General features: G+C 43.4%; 1 protein-coding gene across 1 annotated transcript in view; it reads left to right on the top strand.

Moving 5' to 3' along the window:
• Window positions 1-22,757, top strand: part of grid1a (glutamate receptor, ionotropic, delta 1a) — a 262,107-nt gene that overhangs the window by 186,477 nt on the left and 52,873 nt on the right. Inside the window, exons 3-4 of the mRNA XM_058399550.1 lie at window positions 673-957; window positions 10,569-10,774. Coding sequence (XP_058255533.1) covers window positions 673-957; window positions 10,569-10,774 — 491 coding nt within the window. The remainder of the gene's footprint in view (window positions 1-672; window positions 958-10,568; window positions 10,775-22,757) is intronic.

Genomic DNA, 22,757 nt, shown 5'->3' with positions numbered 1-22,757 from the left:
GCGAGAGCGAGTATGAGAGTGAGAGCGAGTGTGAGAGCGAGTGTGAAAGTGAGAGTGAGTGTGAGAGTGAGAGTGAGAGTGAGTGTGAGAGTGAGTGTGAGAGTGAGTGTGAGAGCGAGTGTGAGAGCGAGTGTGAGAGTGAGAGAGAGTGCAGCTGTGTGTTATTGTATTGTAGCTGGAATCTCTGTATAAAAACACTTGATGTTGATCTGCTTTAGGACAATAATAAATCCCAGAACATCAAAGAGTTTCATGTCTCTCAGCCCCTCCCCCCCACACACACACCGCCCCCCAGTGTAATTATTAACTTTTTATCCTTTTATAGTTACCCCCCTCCCCCTCCCCCTCCCCCACCATCTCAGCTGATAGAAAGCACTGACACTGGAGACTCCTTCCTTTCATGTTGAAGACTAAAACAGAATGTTCACGGGGCATGGAGCTCAAGCTGTTAGTTTCAAGTGTGTGTGTGTGTGTGTGTGTGTGTGTGTTTAATAAATCTCACTATTAAAACACTTTGTGTCTGTGTGTGTGTGTGTGTGTGTGTGTGAGTTTTCAATACATTTTACTACTAAAACACTTTGTGTGTGTGTGTTTTTTTTTAATAAATCTTACTATTCTTACTCTCTCTCTCTCTCTCTCTCTCTCTGTGTGTGTGTGTGTGTGTGTGTGCAGCGTGTGAGTTGATGAATCAGGGTATCCTGGCGTTGGTGTCATCGACAGGCTGTGCTGCAGCTCGTGCTCTACAGTCCCTGACAGATGCCATGCACATCCCTCACCTGTTTGTGCAGCGTGGAGGCGGCGGAGCTCCACGAGCAGAGTGTGTGTTCAACACCAGAGCCGATGCTGAGACCTACACACTCGCTGCCCGGCCGCCTGTACGCATTGACCACGTCCTCCTCACACTGCTGTCTGACCTGCACTGGCGCAAATTCATCATCTTCTACGACGCAGAGTACGGTGAGTGACTCCTTCTCCTTCTTCTTCTTCATCACCATCGTCATCATCTAAAGTGTTATGAGTTAATTAAGCGTTCTTCACATATTCCATCATTGGAGGTTGGGACAGAGCACAGGGTCAGCCATGATGCAGTGCCCCTAGAGCAGGGTGGGTTGGGGGCCTTGCTCAGGGGCCCAATGGTGGCAGCAAGGCAGTGCTGTGGTTTGAACCCCAATCTTCCACGCAACGACCCAGAGCCTTAAGCACTTGACCTACCACCACCCCACCGTCATCTTCATCATCATCATCATCATATTATTATTATTATTATTATTATTATTATTATTCATGATCATCATTATCATCAAGTACTGTTAGTTGACTAATCAACATTATCATCATCATCATCATCTTCTTCTTCTTCTTCTTCATCATCATTTTTGTCTTCATCATTCTTTTTCTTCTTCATCATCAAGTACCATGAGTTAACTAATCATCATCATCATCATCATCAAGTACCATTAGCTGACTAATTATCATCGTCATCATCATCATCTTCCTCTCCTACTTCATCATCATCATCAATCTTTGTCATCTTCATCATCATCATCATCATCATCATCAAGTACCATTAGTTGACTAATTATCATCATCATCATCATCTTCCTCTCCTACTTCATCATCATCATCAATCTTTGTCATCTTCATCATCATCATCATCATCAAGTACCATTAGTTGACTAATTATCATCATCATCATCATCATCTTCCTCTCCTACTTCATCATCATCATCAATCTTTGTCGTCTTCATCATCATCATCATCATCATCATCAAGTACCATTAGTTGACTAATTATCATCATCATCATCATCATCATCTTCCTCTCCTACTTCATCATCATCATCATCATCAATCTTTGTCGTCTTCATCATCATCATGATCAAGTACCATTAGTTGACTAATTATCATCATCATCATCATCTTCCTCTCCTACTTCATCATCAATCTTTGTCGTCTTCATCATCATCATCATGTACCATAAGCTGACTAATCATCATCATCATCATCATCATCTTCTTCTTCTTCTTCTTCTTCTTCTTCTTCATTGACCAATCAAAATCATCATCATCATCATTACCTTCATAACTACAGAATTTCAGTCATCATCTTCATCAAAAGCACATAGCTTCATCATCATCATCATCATCAGATCTCCATGCAGGTGTATTTCTACTGTCTTCTGTTTTATTTACTTGCAACTTTAATTTGCTTTAAATGTACACAAATCTACAGCAAACAGCAGCAGAGGTAATTTAAGGGTTTAACAGTGTGTGTGTGTGTGTGTATGTGTGTGTGCGTGCAGGGGGGGTGAATTCTTATGCAAGCTTTTTTTATTTTATTTATGTAAATAATTCCACAAACTTTCCTGCTATCTCACACACTTCAGTGTTATTACAGTTCCAGGCTGAAACACTACAGAATGTAGAAAAGTTTGAGGAGAGTGAAGGCTTATGCAAGCCAGCATAAATGTTTTAGTGTGTGTGTGTGTGTGTGTGTGTGTGTTAGGAGTGTTACTAAATGCAAAGCAGCACACGAGTTTAAGCAGACGAGGAATGAGTGTCTATCAGCCGCTTCTTTGCTAATGTGTTTAGAAGAGAGCTTCAATTTCTAGCGCGCGGTGATCAGTAGCAGTTACAGCCTCGTGTTTCAGACGCCTGAAAACATTTCAAATTCAGCCTCAACACTTCCAAAAAAGCCGGCGCGCACTTCACACTCTCTTACACAAACACACCCACGTACTGTCAGGGTGGATCCGAACGCAGAAGGAGCCGCCGCTGCTCCGTCCGTCAGCGCTGATTTGAAGAGAAACTCCCAGCATGCCTTTGTGCTGCACCTCGCGCGGTTTATCTCAGAGCCTGAAGTTTCTCTCAGTCTCGTGTTGTCTCTCGAACCCTGTCAGAGCGCCGCAGGAGGAAAAAAACAGCTCCAGAGAGAATTATTTCTGTCTCGCCGTTGAAGCTAGAGACTCAGCTGTTAATTCACTCGCCAAATTTATGACAGTGTTGTGGAAATATGACTTTATATGCACGCTAACGCCAAAAACACCCTAAAGGCTTTTCATCATTGCTGGCGACACATGGAACACACAAATCTGAGGACAGAAATAAACATTGCCGTGTTTTTATTTCAACTGAGCCACTTTATCATGTTTACACAAACTCCTCACATCAACATGTCGCTCTGGTTTCCAATATTACCCACAATGCCATTTGCCTTCCTGCTGATAGTGGTGTGGTTGTATTCAACCAACCATGCTAACACCACCATCAATGCTATCACACTCATCATCTCATAGATCGATCACTAGCTGTTATTCATCCAAACATCCTATAGCAGCATTGCATTCTGGGTATCAACGGGTGCTCTCACTGGATTTCTCTTCGCTTTAAAAAAATGATGAAAAGAAAAATTTTTATTGTTTGTAGTGCGCTAATGCTAACAGCCAATCCTTAACAGCATCCCCATGTGACCGCTGTGTGGGACTCGATACAGGAATAACAAATATACACATCCTCAGAATAGTCGGAATCCCAGCCCACATCACTGATATTTCAACTTAAACACCTACGATGTGTTTCCTTCCTGTAGCATGTGGCCGGAGAGAGCAGTTTCACAACCCAGGGGTCAGGTTTGATGTGTAAAGATGCTGGGGAATCACAGACTCAGAGGATTTTGCATGGTCTGTCACTGGCTCCATAGCCGAGAGGATTTAATCACACAAACTGTCACAACAAAACCTAAGCAGTGATCCAGACTGAACAGGGTAGTCAGCTCACTGCTCAAAGCCTGCAGTTGGAATATAGCACTTTTCCCAACAGACTTAAACAAGTGACCCTTATACTAATAAAAACAAGTAATAAAACATGATGAGGTTGGCAGGAGGTTATAGGGAAATAATAAATAATGAATGTAAGATTAACATCCAGTGTTGGTCAGTTTACTGCATTGTAAAATGATCAGGTCTTCCTGGTGCTGTAAATGTCTATGTCAGCTTAGCAGAGAATGATAGCTGGAACTATTCCAAGGTTCCTGAACTAGCTTCAGATCTTGGAATAAGGATACATCTCCAGGACCTCATCTCAGGTCCTTCAGACCATCCTGAGAAAAGGATAGCATGGGTTCAGTGTCATCAGCATAGCAATAGTAAAGGTATAGAAGGAGAAGCGGACCTAGCACCGATCCCTGTGGGACACCACTCGAGACTCTGCTTAGAGCAAATGTGGAGCTGTTTCATCTCAACCAATCCTGATGTAATTCCCTCCAGGAGAGTCATGCCAGGTCACTAATTCCCAGGCTCTTGAGAAGGGATAAGAGAGTCCTGTAATTGACAGAGGTCAAAGGTCAAAAGGGATCAGAACTGATGTCTGTAGCAGCTATGAAGGTCATTTCTGTGGAGTGCCTCAGCTTGAGGCCAGATTGGTCTTTTATCTAAAGTGTGTGTGTGTGTGTGTGTGTACAGTGTGTGCTTTTTCAGCATATACCTTGTAACCCTCATCGTCTTGAAGAGAGTTGCTACCTGGCCAGAGGTGAGATCATGGAATCATTTATGATGGAAGTGGTGAAGGGAGAGTGATAGGTGAAGACATGAGGTTTCTTTGTAGAGTTGATGGAGGTGCCAGATGAAGAGGTTCAGGCACCTTACAAGGCTGCACCCTGGGAGACCTGGTAGTACGGTATCAGGCATGTGCTGCTTGACAGAGACCTTGAGGCTGGAGCAGGACCCAGTGGAGCAATTATACATTTCATTTACATTAATTGGGATATTCAGTTATTCAGAGCAACCTACATTCATGTTGTTTATACAGTTGAGCATTTGATTGATTGATTGATTGATTCATTCATTCATTCATTCATTCATTCATTCATTCACTCATTGTGGCTGAAGATAGAAATGTATTCTCAGCCTGTTGTCTCAGTGACTAGAAAATGAATGAATGAATAAATGGATTAATGATTGATTGATTGATTGATTGATTGATTGATTGATTTTGATCTCACAATCATCTTGGGAACATCTGAAGATCCATCAGAAGGAGGTGTAATGTGTGGCTGGAGATAGAAAAGGCTTCTCATGCTGTTGCCACTGACTTGAAAATTAGATGATTGATGAATGAATGAATGAATGAATGAATGAATTAACCAAGTAGTTGTTCTGATTCATGAAAACTATCACACCTTGGTTCCTCTGTTCATTCCTCACTCAACACAGCTGTAATTAAAAAAGAAATAATCAGAATTGTAACTAAGCTCCTGCTTATTAAAAACCACCTAAAAGACCACCCAGTGTATTGTAGTGTCTGTAGAACACGTGTGCTATGTTTTAGTGCACTCTTCATTAGAGACTCCGTGGCACTAGATGGTTGTTTAGTGCATTTACAGCCAGCAGAGTGTGATGAACATTCTCTCCTGACTAACATTGCACCATTCATCATTAAATCCACATTAATACCGAATGCTGAAGGTTAAGAAGCATCAGGTACTCATGGAGTTTCAGAATGACCAGTCAGCAGCTCTGGGCTTTAAATGTACCTGCAATTCCACTTTTCACGGATGTCTTTACTTCAGCGCATTGCACTTATCTATTTTTTGCTGTTTTTGCCTTTCATAAATTGTCCAGTGAAGTGAATCTGTTTTGCTCCTTCTTTGATTTGATGACTTTCAGGACAGTGGAGCTTCAAGCTCAGTGGCAGGATTTCTTTTTTTTCCCCTCTGATGTTTTCCATTGATTTTACCATAAAGTAAGATCCAAAACAAACCGTTCCTTGAGGTCTGTGAGAAATAAGTGAGAAAAGTCTGGATCATATGGATGTAATGGGAGCTGCTTTGCTCCGGCGCCATCAGTGATATTGTTGTTCATATTTCAGTGAAACAGCATAATGGTGGGTGGAATCTGGATTACAGCTATTACAGTTGTGTATCTGGATGTACTGTATTAAGTCTGACCTTGGTCCGTTAGACACAGCTGAGGATAATTCTATGTCTGGAACAAATAGACGACAGCGAGGGGGCTGAGTATTAAACATTTATGCCATTCTGAAGCCTACACATTCTTCTTCCATCCCTGACTGATCTGATTGCTCCGTTACCTCAGAGGTCTATCAGGTTAGAGTTTACTAATGAAATTATACCCCAGCTACAATTACTACACTGATGTCTCTAACCATTTGCTTGTATGCCTATATCTATTTTACATAAACTGTAGTGTAGCCTATAGCAACAGTCAGAGAACCTTTTGCGTCACTGTTTCTTTAAAGTTCACTTCCAGAACAACAATCTACAAATAATTTCCTCACCCCCTCGTCATCCAAGATGTTGATATCTTTCTTTCATCAGCTGTAAAGAAATGATGTTTTTTGAGAAAAAAAAACATTTCAGGATTTTTCTCTATGTAGTCTACAGAAATGATCCGTCATTTTCTTAGTCTGTAGCTCCGCCTATGTCACATTTGACCTTCCAACGTGATTACGTAGTACATAGCATTGCGGACACTCATCTCAGAGCTAGGACTAGACGAGATTTTGTGGCTAAAAAGTCTACAATTTTTTATTTTTCTAAGAAAATGAGTGATGGTGTGTCTAGATAAGAGCCTTCTTCCTGGACTGGGATGGAGGTTTAGAGCTCTTTGAAGCTGCATTTAAACTGCATTCTGGAAGGTCAGACTCACGGGCACCATTGAAGTCCACTATATGGAGAAACATCCTAAAATGTTTTCCTCAAAAACAATATTTCTTTACCACTGAAGAAAGAAATAAAGACATAAACATCTTGAATGACAAGGGGGTGAGGAAATTATTTGTAGATTGTTGTTCTGGAAGTGAATTTTTCCTTTAGGAGAAAAAATTTATGATCCTGGTGAGGGAACCTCTCTAATACCTGCTGTGTCATAAACAATAATTTATTAAATGTAACTATAAATGGATAAAATGTATGGATTGTATGATATGGTATAAGAGGTATAAAAATATTTCATTGAAGCAGAGATTAAGACACTTTTCTGAGTCATATACAATTTGCTTTATGAATTCAGCATGATCCCTTGATGATATCATCTACTTTATATGTATTTGTTCTACATTTTAATAATACGATGTTACAAAGGTAGAAAGCTGACTATGTTTGTTAGCTTGTCATTTACTGGAGCACTCTGACTCAAAGGTCCTGAAGAAATTGTGACCTCACAGGATGGAAAGAAAGCAATTCTGCAAGCAGAAGGAGGCAGAATTAGTTCCTAACAGCTCTGTGTTCAGTGTGTGTGATGGGCGCAGTGCTCACAGTGTGTGTGCGTGTGTGTGTGTGTTCACTGAGATCCTTGCTACATGCTCTGCTGCACCTCTGGGGAGAGTGAGATGAGACGAGCAGCTTTTAGTCTGCTCTGGTCCCTCAGCTCTCCCTTCACGCATAACGACCCTGCTGTAACCCCTGTGTCACTCTGTGTGTGTGTGTGTGTGAGTGTGTGTGTTCAGTCAGTGTGACGCTCTTCCTGGCCTTGCGGCTCCACAGGACAGACCTCCTGGTGATGCTGCAAACATGTGGATCCTGTATGGCAGCAAAAACACGGCGATTGAACTGCCCTGCTGATACTAACACATCTATGGCTTTCTCTCGGGCTGGTGACCTTTTCTACTGCGACAGTTTCACAGTTTCAGTGGAAATATATAAAGTAGTTATACATTCAGGTGCTAAAAAGTTAAACCCATGGAGTGTATTATTACCTGACTCCTGTTCCTGACACTGTCTATAGCCCAGAACTACAGTCCACAGTTACTTATCTTTATCTAGTTTTGAACTCATCTCCGGTGCTAATCCATCTCCGTTTTTGACTGCTAATCTCCAGGTTCTAACCTGTCTCTAATACTTCTTCTGCCCTGGTCCTTACCCATTTCTCACCTGGAAGCAGTCTCCATAGTCTAATCTTTCTTCTGTCCTTAAACTTTAAATTGTCTCCAGTCTCAGTTTGTTACATCTACACCGTTGAACCCCTCTCCTGCCCGCCAGAGGGAACCCTCAGCCGAGTACGGGTCACCATGTTCTGAAGTTGCTATATTTCCACTGGACCCAAACAAAGCAAAGTATCCTGTAACAAAGGAGCTGCAGGATCCATCTGCGGTGCAGCAACATATTAATAGAAAAAAAATGCAGAATAATCCAAATCGTGAGACAGGAGCAGAGCCAAAACCAGGCATAGAGTTCAATAAACAGAGTAAGGCAGTCCGCGAAGCTAATAAATCCAACAAGGGCAAAAAACTAGCAGGAAAAAATGGTAGGATCAGGCAATAAGGTCATACACAGACTAAACAATGGCTCGATACACAGAAAACTGACGATACTTCATGAAGGTGTGTTACCATGGTAGCGGTATTTATGTTCGTAAAACCCGGAAGTGTAAAAAGGAAGTGTTCTGACGTGACGGTACTTGGGCGAGGGTTCCCTCTGGCAGGTAGAGGAGGAGTTCGCCGGTGATGTAACACTGTTTCTGTTCCCTGTCACTCTGTGGAGTGTGGAGTTCAGAATGAAGGCTGAGCCTAAAACTAATCAACTAGAGCTACAGAGTGTGTTGCTGTAATGTAGAGTATATCTATAAAATACTGATGTTGTATAAAATTAGTTGCAACTAATTATTCGCAATCATGTGACAGGTTTATATAAATAACGTGTCATCAATTAACTCATTAATAATACCATTAAGACTGGCAGCAGCGAAATGGACTAATTAATCCACATAATGAACAAACCTACTGATAATCTAATAAACAGCAGGCGACTGTTGACAATTAAGATACAATTAGGCGACATTTGATCTGAGCAATGACCTAATTAGTGCTAGAATAGAGTACATAAAAATGTATTGATCCGTTCAGATGGTGAGTCATGGGTCGATAAGCCAGAGGAACCTGGCTGAGTCAGGCGTGGCATCCGTCAAGTCGGCTTGTCCGGATTACGGAACAAGTCCTGAGACTTGCTGAGATCGGGACGACTAGGGCAGAGTGAAAGGAAGTACAAAGTACTGACTCACAGATGAGTGCGAGCATCAAAGATGTTTCTGTGATGACTGAACCTGGAGCGAATGAGAAATATGGCTTGGTAGCGCACACTTACAGGAGGGGTTAATGATGAAAACCTAGCAAAAGTCACAGAGGTCTGTATGTTTTTATTCATTCTTCGAGGACTGATTTGCATTCCTCCCTCCTCGAGTGCGATCAAGTGTATGTTGGAGTGTGTGATCATCCTCTCGCTTGTGCGTAAAGTGCTGCTGTGCTTCATAAAGCTGTGTGCTGCCTCATTAAGCCGTCAGATAGACGGGACCAGGGCAACAGCAACGAGTGACTCATGTCTCTGCCTGCTTGTTATTCAGACCCCCCCCCCCTCCCTGCCCACCACTCTGAGAGACAGCTCAGAAATCGACATGCATAGATTAACTGACAGACATGGGGTGTGACTGGAACAGTCTGATACAGACCTGGAGATCAGATGGCTGAAGGATGAAAAGTGAAATTAATCTTTAAAAATAAACATGCGAAATTCAAAAGTGTCCTTCTAGGTTGGGGGGCATGGCAGTGTGATGGTTAGCGCACTTGCCTCACACCTCCAGGGCTGAGCATTTGCTTCCCACCTCCGCCATGTGTGTGTGGAATTTGCATGTTCTCCCTGTGCCTCGGGGTTTCCTCTAGGTTCTCCAACTTCCTCTCCCGGTCTTAAGTCATGCCTTGTAGGCTGATTAGCCTCACTAAATTGTCCATAGTGTGTGTGATAGACGGACATCCTGCCCCAGGTGTACCCTGCCTTGTGCCCTGTGTCTCCTAGAAGAGTTCCCCATGACCCAGAAGGATGAGTGGTGGATAGAATGCATGGCTAGATTCTAAGTTGACTCTTAAAAAGATTTATTTCCCACTAGCCACTTATAGCAGTGCAACCTAAAAGGAGTGATGCGGCGGCACTTTAGTCTTTTAGTCTGTCTCTGTGTTCAATGTGTTTATAAGAAGATTCTAAATGTGTCAGGGTTTATATTTTAAGATAGAAAGTTCTAGGTAACACATTGTGAAGCAATCTCACTCTGATGGAACCACGGATCTCGGAGTCAGCACCAATTCACCGAAGTTTGCAGTGTGATTTTAGTCATAATAAATCTTTTCTTTATCAACATATCTTGATGTTCTTGATGGGTGTATCTCTTTTTCCTGCTCTCAAAGTGTCTTTGTGTTGTGCATAAAAAGGCTAGCTAAAGTGTGCACCTCATTTCCAGGGGCAATAACAAGCACTCTGGCGTCGATAGTTCCCTGTTGCCTAGTAACAGTGTCCTTAGGATGGCGAGTGTGTTGTATGTTTATGAAAGGACAGAATCACAACTTCCTTTTGAAAGCATGACTAATGGGCAGATTTTGATTCTCTACTCCTGGGTGAGGGCAACTTTTGTGTGGAATTGCCCATTCAGCTTAACAATGTCATTATGACTGGTCAAGAGTAATCTGTGTTTTCTTTTCAAGAAACGTGTACAAGCTGTAAACGTGTTAACCTCCAAGACAGACCCGTAAACTGTCTCTCTCTCTTTCTCTCTCTCTCTCTCTGTCTCAGATGTGGGTGGATTAAAGGCGTTTCTGGATCAGGCGTCTCGCTCTGGGTTGGATGTGTCTCTGCAGCAGGTAGAGCGGAACGTCTCGAAAGTTTTCCTGACGCTCTTCAGCACAATGAAGACAGAAGAGCTGAACCGTTACAGAGACTCTCTGAGACGTGCCATCTTACTGCTGAGCCCACGTGTCGCTCACGCCTTCATCAACCAGGTCAGAGCCGAGACACCAATCAATCACACACACCTTCATCCACCAGGTCAGCACTCATCACTCACCTTCATCAACCAGGTCAACACTCATCAGACACCTTTATCAACCAGGTCAGCACTCACACACCTTTATCAACCTTCATCAACCAGGTCAACACTCATCACACACCTTCATCAACCTTCATCAACCAGGTCAACACTGATCACACACTTTTATCAACCTTCATCAACCAGGTCAACACTCATCACACACCTTCATCAACCTTCATCAACCAGGTCAGCACTCATCACACACCTTCATCAACCTTCATCAACCAGGTCAACACTCATCACACACCTTTATCAACCTTCATCAACCAGGTCAACACTCATCACACACCTTCATCAACCTTCATCAACCAGGTCAGCACTCATCACACACCTTCATCAACCTTCATCAACCAGGTCAACACTCATCACACACCTTCATCAACCTTCATCAACCAGGTCAGCACTCATCACACACCTTCATCAACCTTCATCAACCAGGTCAGCACTCATCACACACCTTTATCAACCTTCATCAACCAGGTCAACACTCATCACACACCTTCATCAACCTTCATCAACCAGGTCAACACTCATCACACACCTTTATCAACCTTCATCAACCAGGTCAACACTCATCACACACCTTTATCAACCTTCATCAACCAGGTCAACACTCATCACACACCTTTATCAACCTTCATCAACCAGGTCAACACTCATCACACACCTTTATCAACCTTCATCAACCAGGTCAACACTCATCACACACCTTCATCAACCTTCATCAACCAGGTCAGTACTCATCACACACCTTCATCAACCAGGTCAGCACTCATCACACACCTTCATCAACCTTCATCAACCAGGTCAGCACTCACACACTCATCACATACACCTTCATCTCCCAAGAAAACAGTCCCTATTGTTAAGATGCTGAATGTTTGATGTGGTTGTTCTATGTATAAAGCTCCTGTGATGAGCATGAGGCAGTTTTTCTGATCACAGCAGAAGTTCCTAGGAAGTGTGACTTCACAATACCTGTGTGAGATTATTTACAGCAGCAGGAGGTCAGTCAAAAGAGAGTGCTGAGCTGAAGAAGCCGAAGGAACAGAATCAGGCGTGGATGATAAATCAGAGAGGGGTAGAGGTTGAGGAGAGCCGCAGCAGGAGTACTGTGTCAGGATCTGGCAGCAGCAGGGTTCATGTACAGCTCAAAGGAGAGAATGAACAAATTATTAGGGATGCTTTTATCCTTCAGAGGTTTAAAGATGGTGGACACTGGGAGAGTACAAAGCAGGGGCTCAGGTCTAGGACAGCATAACTAAAAGGGAAAGCCAGAAAGTAACACAGACGTCAGGGCGCCAGGAACATAAAGCAGTGGGGAAGCAGCAAGAACATCAAAACATCCCAGTTTCTGCCCATGAACCCTGCTAGCTCTGTGCAATTTTACAAAATATCTAACTGAACAAAGCAACTTAAAGATGGAGACTGTGTCTGAGTCTCCAACAATAATTGGAAGTCTGATCCATAGCTGGAAAAAAGTCTGTAGTGAAAACTCTCCTTTTTATGTAAACGATGTCTATAGAATGATGAAAACTGTTATTATCATTCTACTTTTTTAATAAAAAAAACCCTGCAGCTATTTTTTGATCAAAGCAGATGTGGTGGATCGTTTTAAAGAGAAGCTTCACACGGGAGCTGTGGAGCCGTTAAGACTGCTTTATAAGTCACTTCAGAATCGATGGAAATTTCTACAGGAATATAAAAGAGGATGGATGTGAGTTTGTTTGTGCATATAGCAGAACATCAGGACACCAGGACATCTGGACACCAGGGCATTAGGACATCTGGACACCAGGACATCAGGGCATTAGGACATCTGGACATCTGGACACCAGGACATCTGGACACCAGGACATCAGGGCATTAGGACATCTGGACACCAGGACATCAGGGCATTAGGACATCTGGACACCAGGACATCAGGGCATTAGGATATCTGGACACCAGGACATCTGGACACCAGGACATGAGGGCATTAGGACATCTGGACATGTGGATATCAGGGTTCCAGTTGTACCGTCACATGAGACTTTAGATTTCTTAACCTAGCAATGTTTCTGAGATAAAAGGATTTCTAAATTTATAACATCAGAGAAAAAACAAGTGTCAGGAATCACACCGAGGTCATTCACCGCACACAGACACAATACACATAGACACACTACACACAGACACACTACACCACTACACACAGACACACTACACCACTACACACAGACACACTACACCACTACACACAGACACACTACACACAGACACACTACACCACTACACACAGACACACTACACACAGACACACTACACCACTACACACAGACACAATACACATAGACACACTACACACAGACACACTACACACAGACACACTACACCAACACACACAGACACACTACACCACTACACACAGACACACTACACCACTACACACAGACACACTACACACAGACACACTACACCACTACACACAGACACACTACACACAGACACACTACACCACTACACACAGACACAATACACATAGACACACTACACACAGACACACTACACACAGACACACTACACCACTACACACAGACACACTACACCACTACACACAGACACACTACACCACTACACACAGACACACTACACATAGACACACTACACCACTACACACAGACACAATACACACAGACACACTACACCACTACACACAGACACACTACACACAGACACACTACACCACTACACACAGACACACTACACACAGACACAATACACATAGACACACTACACACAGACACAATACACATAGACACACTACACACAGACACACTACACACAGACACACTACACCACTACACACAGACACACTACACCACTACACACAGACACACTACACACAGACACACTACACACAGACACACTACACCACTACACACAGACACACTACACACAGACACACTACACCACTACACACAGACACACTACACACAGACACACTACACATAGACACACTACACACAGACACACTACACACAGACACACTACACCACTACACACAGACACACTACACCACTACACACAGACACACTACACACAGACACACTACACCACTACACACAGACACACTACACCACTACACACAGACACACTACACCACTACACACAGACACACTACACACAGACACACTACACCACTACACACAGACACACTACACCACTACACAGACACACTACACACAGACACACTACACCACTACACACAGACACACTACACACAGACACACTACACATAGACACACTACACACAGACACACTACACACAGACACACTACACCACTACACACAGACACACTACACCACTACACACAGACACACTACACACAGACACACTACACCACTACACACAGACACACTACACACAGACACACTACACCACTACACACAGACACACTACACCACTACACACAGACACACTACACCACTACACACAGACACACTACACACAGACACACTACACCACTACACACAGACACACTACACCACTACACACAGACACACTACACACAGACACACTACACATAGACACACTACACACAGACACACTACACCACTACACACAGACACACTACACACAGACACACTACACATAGACACACTACACACAGACACACTACACACAGACACACTACACCACTACACACAGACACACTACACACAGACACACTACACCACTACACACAGACACACTACACCACTACACACAGACACACTACACCACTACACACAGACACACTACACCACTACACACAGACACACTACACACAGACACACTACACCACTACACACAGACGCACTACACCACTACACAGACACACTACACACAGACACACTACACCACTACACACAGACACACTACACACAGACACACTACACATAGACACACTACACACAGACACACTACACACAGACACACTACACCACTACACACAGACACACTACACACAGACACACTACACACAGACACACTACACCACTACACACAGACACACTACACCACTACACACAGACACACTACACACAGACACACTACACCACTACACACAGACACACTACACCACTACACACAGACACACTACACACAGACACACTACACCACTACACACAGACACACTACACCACTACACACAGACACACTACACCACTACACACAGACACACTACACCACTACACACAGACACACTACACACAGACACACTACACCACTACACACAGACACACTACACCACTACACAGACACACTACACACAGACACACTACACCACTACACACAGACACACTACACACAGACACACTACACATAGACACACTACACACAGACACACTACACACAGACACACTACACCACTACACACAGACACACTACACCACTACACACAGACACACTACACACAGACACACTACACCACTACACACAGACACACTACACCACTACACACAGACACACTACACACAGACACACTACACCACTACACACAGACACACTACACCACTACACACAGACACACTACACACAGACACACTACACCACTACACACAGACACACTACACACAGACACAATACACCACTACACACAGACACACTACACACTACACCACTACACACAGACACACTACACCACTACATACAGACACACTACACCACTACACATAGACACACTACACCACTACACACAGACACACTACACCACTACACACAGACACACTACACCACTACACACAGACACACTACACACAGACACACTACACACAGACACACTACACATAAACACACTACACATAGACACACTACACACAGACACACTACACATAGACACTCGACAGACGCAGACACTACACCACTACACATGCACACACTACACATAGACACACTTCACACAGACACACTACACATAAACACACTACACATAGACACACTACACACAGACACACTACACCACTACACATAGACACACTACACACAGACACACTACACATAGACACACTACACACAGACACACTACACACAGACACACTACACCACTACACACAGACACACTACACATAGACACACTACACACAGACACACTACACATAGACACACTACACATAAACACACTACACATAGACACACTACACACAGACACACTACACATAAACACACTACACATAGACACACTACACACAGACACACTACACACAGACACACTACACCACTACACACAGACACACTACACACAGACACACTACACATAGACACACTACACACAGACACACTACACATAGACACACTACACACAGACACACTACACACAGACACACTACACATAAACACACTACACATAGACACACTACACACAGACACACTACACACAGACACACTACACCACTACACACAGACACATTACACACAGAAACACTACACACAGACACACTACACACAGACACACTACACATAGACACACTACACACAGACACACTACACATAAACACACTACACATAGACACACTACACATAGACACACTACACATAGACACACTACACACAGACACACTACACCACTACACACAGAAACACTACACACAGACACAGTACACCACTACACACAGAAACACTACACACAGACACAGTACACCACTACACAGACACACTACACATAGACACACTACACACAGACACACTACACCACTACACACAGAAACACTACACACAGACACAGTACACCACTACACAGACACACTACACATAGACACACTACACATAGACACACTACACATAGACACACTACACACAGACACACTACACATAAACACACTACACATAGACACACTACGCACAGACACACTACACCACTACACACAGAAACACTACACACAGACACAGTACACCACTACACAGACACACTACACATAGACACACTACACATAGACACACTACACACAGACACACTACACATAGACACACTACACACAGACACACTACACAGACACACTACACATAGACACACTACACACAGACACACTACACACAGACACACTACACATAGACACACTACACACAGACACACTACACATAGACACACTACACACAGACACACTACACATAGACACACTACACACAGACACACAGACACACTACACACAGACACACTACACATAGACACACTACACAGACACACTACACATAGACACACTACACACAGACACACTACACACAGACACACTACACATAGACACACTACACATAGACACACTACACACAGACACACTACACACAGACACACTACACCACTACACACAGACACACTACACACAGACACACTACACATAGACACACTACACACAGACACACTACACCACTACACACAGACACACTACACACAGACACACTACACATAGACACACTACACACAGACACACTACACACAGACACACTACACCACTACACACAGACACACTACACACAGACACACTACACCACTACACACAGACACACTACACCACTACACACAGACACACTACACCACTACACACAGACACACTACACCACTACACACAGACACACTACACACAGACACACTACACCACTACACACAGACACACTACACCACTACACAGACACACTACACACAGACACACTACACCACTACACACAGACACACTACACACAGACACACTACACATAGACACACTACACACAGACACACTACACACAGACACACTACACCACTACACACAGACACACTACACCACTACACACAGACACACTACACACAGACACACTACACCACTACACACAGACACACTACACCACTACACACAGACACACTACACACAGACACACTACACCACTACACACAGACACACTACACCACTACACACAGACACACTACACACAGACACACTACACCACTACACACAGACACACTACACACAGACACAATACACCACTACACACAGACACACTACACACTACACCACTACACACAGACACACTACACCACTACATACAGACACACTACACCACTACACATAGACACACTACACCACTACACACAGACACACTACACCACTACACACAGACACACTACACCACTACACACAGACACACTACACACAGACACACTACACATAGACACACTACACACAGACACACTACACATAAACACACTACACATAGACACACTACACACAGACACACTACACATAGACACACTACACACAGACACACTACACCACTACACATAGACACACTACACATAGACACACTACACACAGACACACTACACATAAACACACTACACATAGACACACTACACACAGACACACTACACCACTACACATAGACACACTACACACAGACACACTACACATAGACACACTACACACAGACACACTACACACAGACACACTACACCACTACACACAGACACACTACACACAGACACACTACACATAGACACACTACACACAGACACACTACACATAGACACACTACACACTGACACACTACACACAGACACACTACACATAAACACACTACACATAGACACACTACACACAGACACACTACACACAGACACACTACACCACTACACACAGACACACTACACACAGACACACTACACATAGACACACTACACACAGACACACTACACATAGACACACTACACACAGACACACTACACACAGACACACTACACATAAACACACTACACATAGACACACTACACACAGACACACTACACACAGACACACTACACCACTACACACAGACACATTACACACAGAAACACTACACACAGACACACTACACACAGACACACTACACATAGACACACTACACACAGACACACTACACATAAACACACTACACATAGACACACTACACATAGACACACTACACACAGACACACTACACCACTACACACAGAAACACTACACACAGACACAGTACACCACTACACACAGAAACACTACACACAGACACAGTACACCACTACACAGACACACTACACATAGACACACTACACACAGACACACTACACCACTACACACAGAAACACTACACACAGACACAGTACACCACTACACAGACACACTACACATAGACACACTACACATAGACACACTACACATAGACACACTACACACAGACACACTACACATAAACACACTACACATAGACACACTACGCACAGACACACTACACCACTACACACAGAAACACTACACACAGACACAGTACACCACTACACAGACACACTACACATAGACACACTACACATAGACACACTACACACAGACACACTACACATAGACACACTACACACAGACACACTACACAGACACACTACACATAGACACACTACACACAGACACACTACACACAGACACACTACACATAGACACACTACACACAGACACACTACACATAGACACACTACACACAGACACACTACACATAGACACACTACACACAGACACACAGACACACTACACACAGACACACTACACACAGACACACTACACAGACACACTACACATAGACACACTACACACAGACACACTACACACAGACACACTACACATAGACACACTACACACAGACACACTACACACAGACACACAGACACACTACACACAGACACACCACACATAGACACACTACACACAGACACACTACACATAGACACACTACACACAGACACACAGACACACTACACACAGACACACTAAACACAGACACACTACACATAGACACACTACACACAGACACACTACACATAGACACACTACACACAGACACACTACACACAGACACACAGACACGCTACACATAGACACACTACACACAGACACACTACACACAGACACACTACACACAGACACACAGACACACTACACATAAACACACTACACATAGACACACTACACACAGACACACTACACATAGACACACAGACACACTACACATAGACACACTACACACAGACACACAGACACACTACACACAGACACACTACACATAGACACACTACACACAGACACACTACACACAGACACACAGACACACTACACATAGACACACTACACACAGACACACTACACACAGACACACAGACACACTACACACAGACACACTACACACAGACACACAGACACACAGACACACTACACATAGACACACTACACACAGACACACTACACACAGACACACTACACATAGACACACTACACACAGACACACTACACACAGACACACAGACACACTACACATAGACACACTACACACAGACACACAGACACACTACACATAGACACACTACACACAGACACACTACACACAGACACACTACACATAGACACACTACACACAGACACACTACACATAGACACACTACACACAGACACACTACACACAGACACACTACACATAGACACACTACACACAGACACACTACACACAGACACACTACACATAGACACACTACACATAGACACACTACACACAGACACACAGACACACTACACACAGACACACTACACACAGACACACAGACACACTACACATAGACACACTACACACAGACACACTACACACAGACACACAGACACACTACACATAGACACACTACACACAGACACACTACACACAGACACACTACACATAGACACACTACACACAGACACACTACACACAGACACACAGACACACTACACACAGACACACTACACACAGACACACTACACACAGACACACTACACATAGACACACTACACACAGACACACTACACACAGACACACAGACACACAGACACACTACACACAGACACACAGACACACTACACACAGACACACTACACACAGACACACTACACACAGACACACAGACACACTACACATAGACACACTACACACAGACACACTACACACAGACACACAGACACACTACACATAGACACACTACACACAGACACACTACACACAGACACACAGACACACTACACATAGACACACTACACACAGACACACTACACACAGACACACTACACACAGACACACAGACACACTACACACAGACACACTACACACAGACACACTACACACAGACACACTACACACAGACACACAGACACACTACACATAGACACACTACACATAGACACACTACACACATACACACAGACACACTACACACAGACACACTACACACAGACACACTACACACAGACACACAGACACACTACACACAGACACACTACACACAGACACACTACACATAGACACACTACACACAGACACACTACACACAGACACACTACACACAGACACACTACACATACACAACAAATAATTTGTAGTAAATTTGGAGTGAATCGTATTATTTTATCTCACAGAGTTTTTATGGCTTTTCTAATAGAATAATGAGACCTGTAGCATCTCTGTAGTTAAATGGATTCGGTTTAAAGCGCAGTGTGAACACAAATACAAAAATAAAACACAATGCTTCCCATTCACTTTTGCTACAATTAAGTCGACTTCACCCAAGGTTTCAATTATGCTTTTTTGTATAATTAATGTTGAATTTTATCACACTTGAACCGTATTTAATCATGGCCATGGCTGTAAGTGCACTCACGTGTCTAATCAATAGCGAGCTTCACTGAACTTTTTTTCTCTCTCTTTGGCTCGGCACACATTCATCAGATTCATGGGAGAGCCAGCCAATTTTGTGGCATAACATTTAATTTTCTAGCGCTGCGCTTTGGGTCAGAATGATTCCTAATGAGCGGACTTCTCTGTAAAGAAATGCAGCTCGGATGTTCCCCCTCCGAATAAAATAATTCCCCATGCCTTTCAGACGGAGAGCGGGAAAAGCAGCGTAATGGCTGAAGAGCCCTTATGATTTGATTTAGGGTTTGATTTTTTTTTTTTCTAGTGGTTGGGGCAGAGATTGAATGGATTGGTGTGTAACCATGGCAACAGCATTATATTTAGCATAACAAGGTCTATGTGCGAATTAGCCTGAGCTCCCTCAGTGTGTGTGTGTGAGAGAGAGAGAGAGAGAGAGAGAGAGAAATTGATTATTTACATTTTTTTTAACTCTACAACACAGAGTTGATTGGATAAAAGTGTGCAGTGGAGGAGATGCCTCCAAACACCACTGAATCGATGCTCACATGCAGGCAGGAGCCACAGCTTTGGGGGGTTTTTTTAGTCCATGGAAAAGTGTAAAGGCTAAACCTGCTTTAATTTGAGTCTAGACAAGACGCTCACAGGGGCTGAATAAACACATCACCCACCGCTTGCTGTGTTGCTCCCTAATGTGTGCTAATGGTGCATTAGATTACTGTGGAGAGAAATAATATTACCCGGCGTCACCGCTTTAAATGAGCTTCTTTTTTTTCTCCAGGATGATGACTCTCACAGCTAATTAGGGAATAATCTCTGTACTTCCAGTCCGAGACATTCGGCTCAGCACATTCTCACACGCTGCAGAGACACTTTAAACATTAACCTCATTATCAACCGTTACACTGAACATCTCCCTGACCTAACGCAAACATTTATACTGCACACAGAAGAAAGAAAGAAAGAAAGAAAGAAAGAAAGAAAGAAAGAAAGAAAGAAAGAAAGAAAGAAAGAAAGAAAGAAAGAAGGAAGGAAGGAAGGAAGGAAGGAAGGAAGGGCACATCATTTTATTTTTGTTTAAGTAAGAAATAAAAAGTTGTCGTAATAAAAGAATAAAGTACCAGAGGAAAAGGAAGTGTGAAGAAGATCAGCAGACTGGCAGTAATTAGTGACCCTAAAGGCCAGTGTGAGAACTTCCAGCACTCTGTTCCAGCCTTGGAGCTGCTCTGTGTTC

This window comes from Hemibagrus wyckioides, linkage group LG09, assembly GCF_019097595.1.
Source record: "Hemibagrus wyckioides isolate EC202008001 linkage group LG09, SWU_Hwy_1.0, whole genome shotgun sequence".
Classification (NCBI taxonomy): domain Eukaryota; kingdom Metazoa; phylum Chordata; class Actinopteri; order Siluriformes; family Bagridae; genus Hemibagrus; species Hemibagrus wyckioides.
Note: the sequence above shows the minus strand (reverse complement) of the source record. Positions and strands in the feature narration are given on the sequence as shown.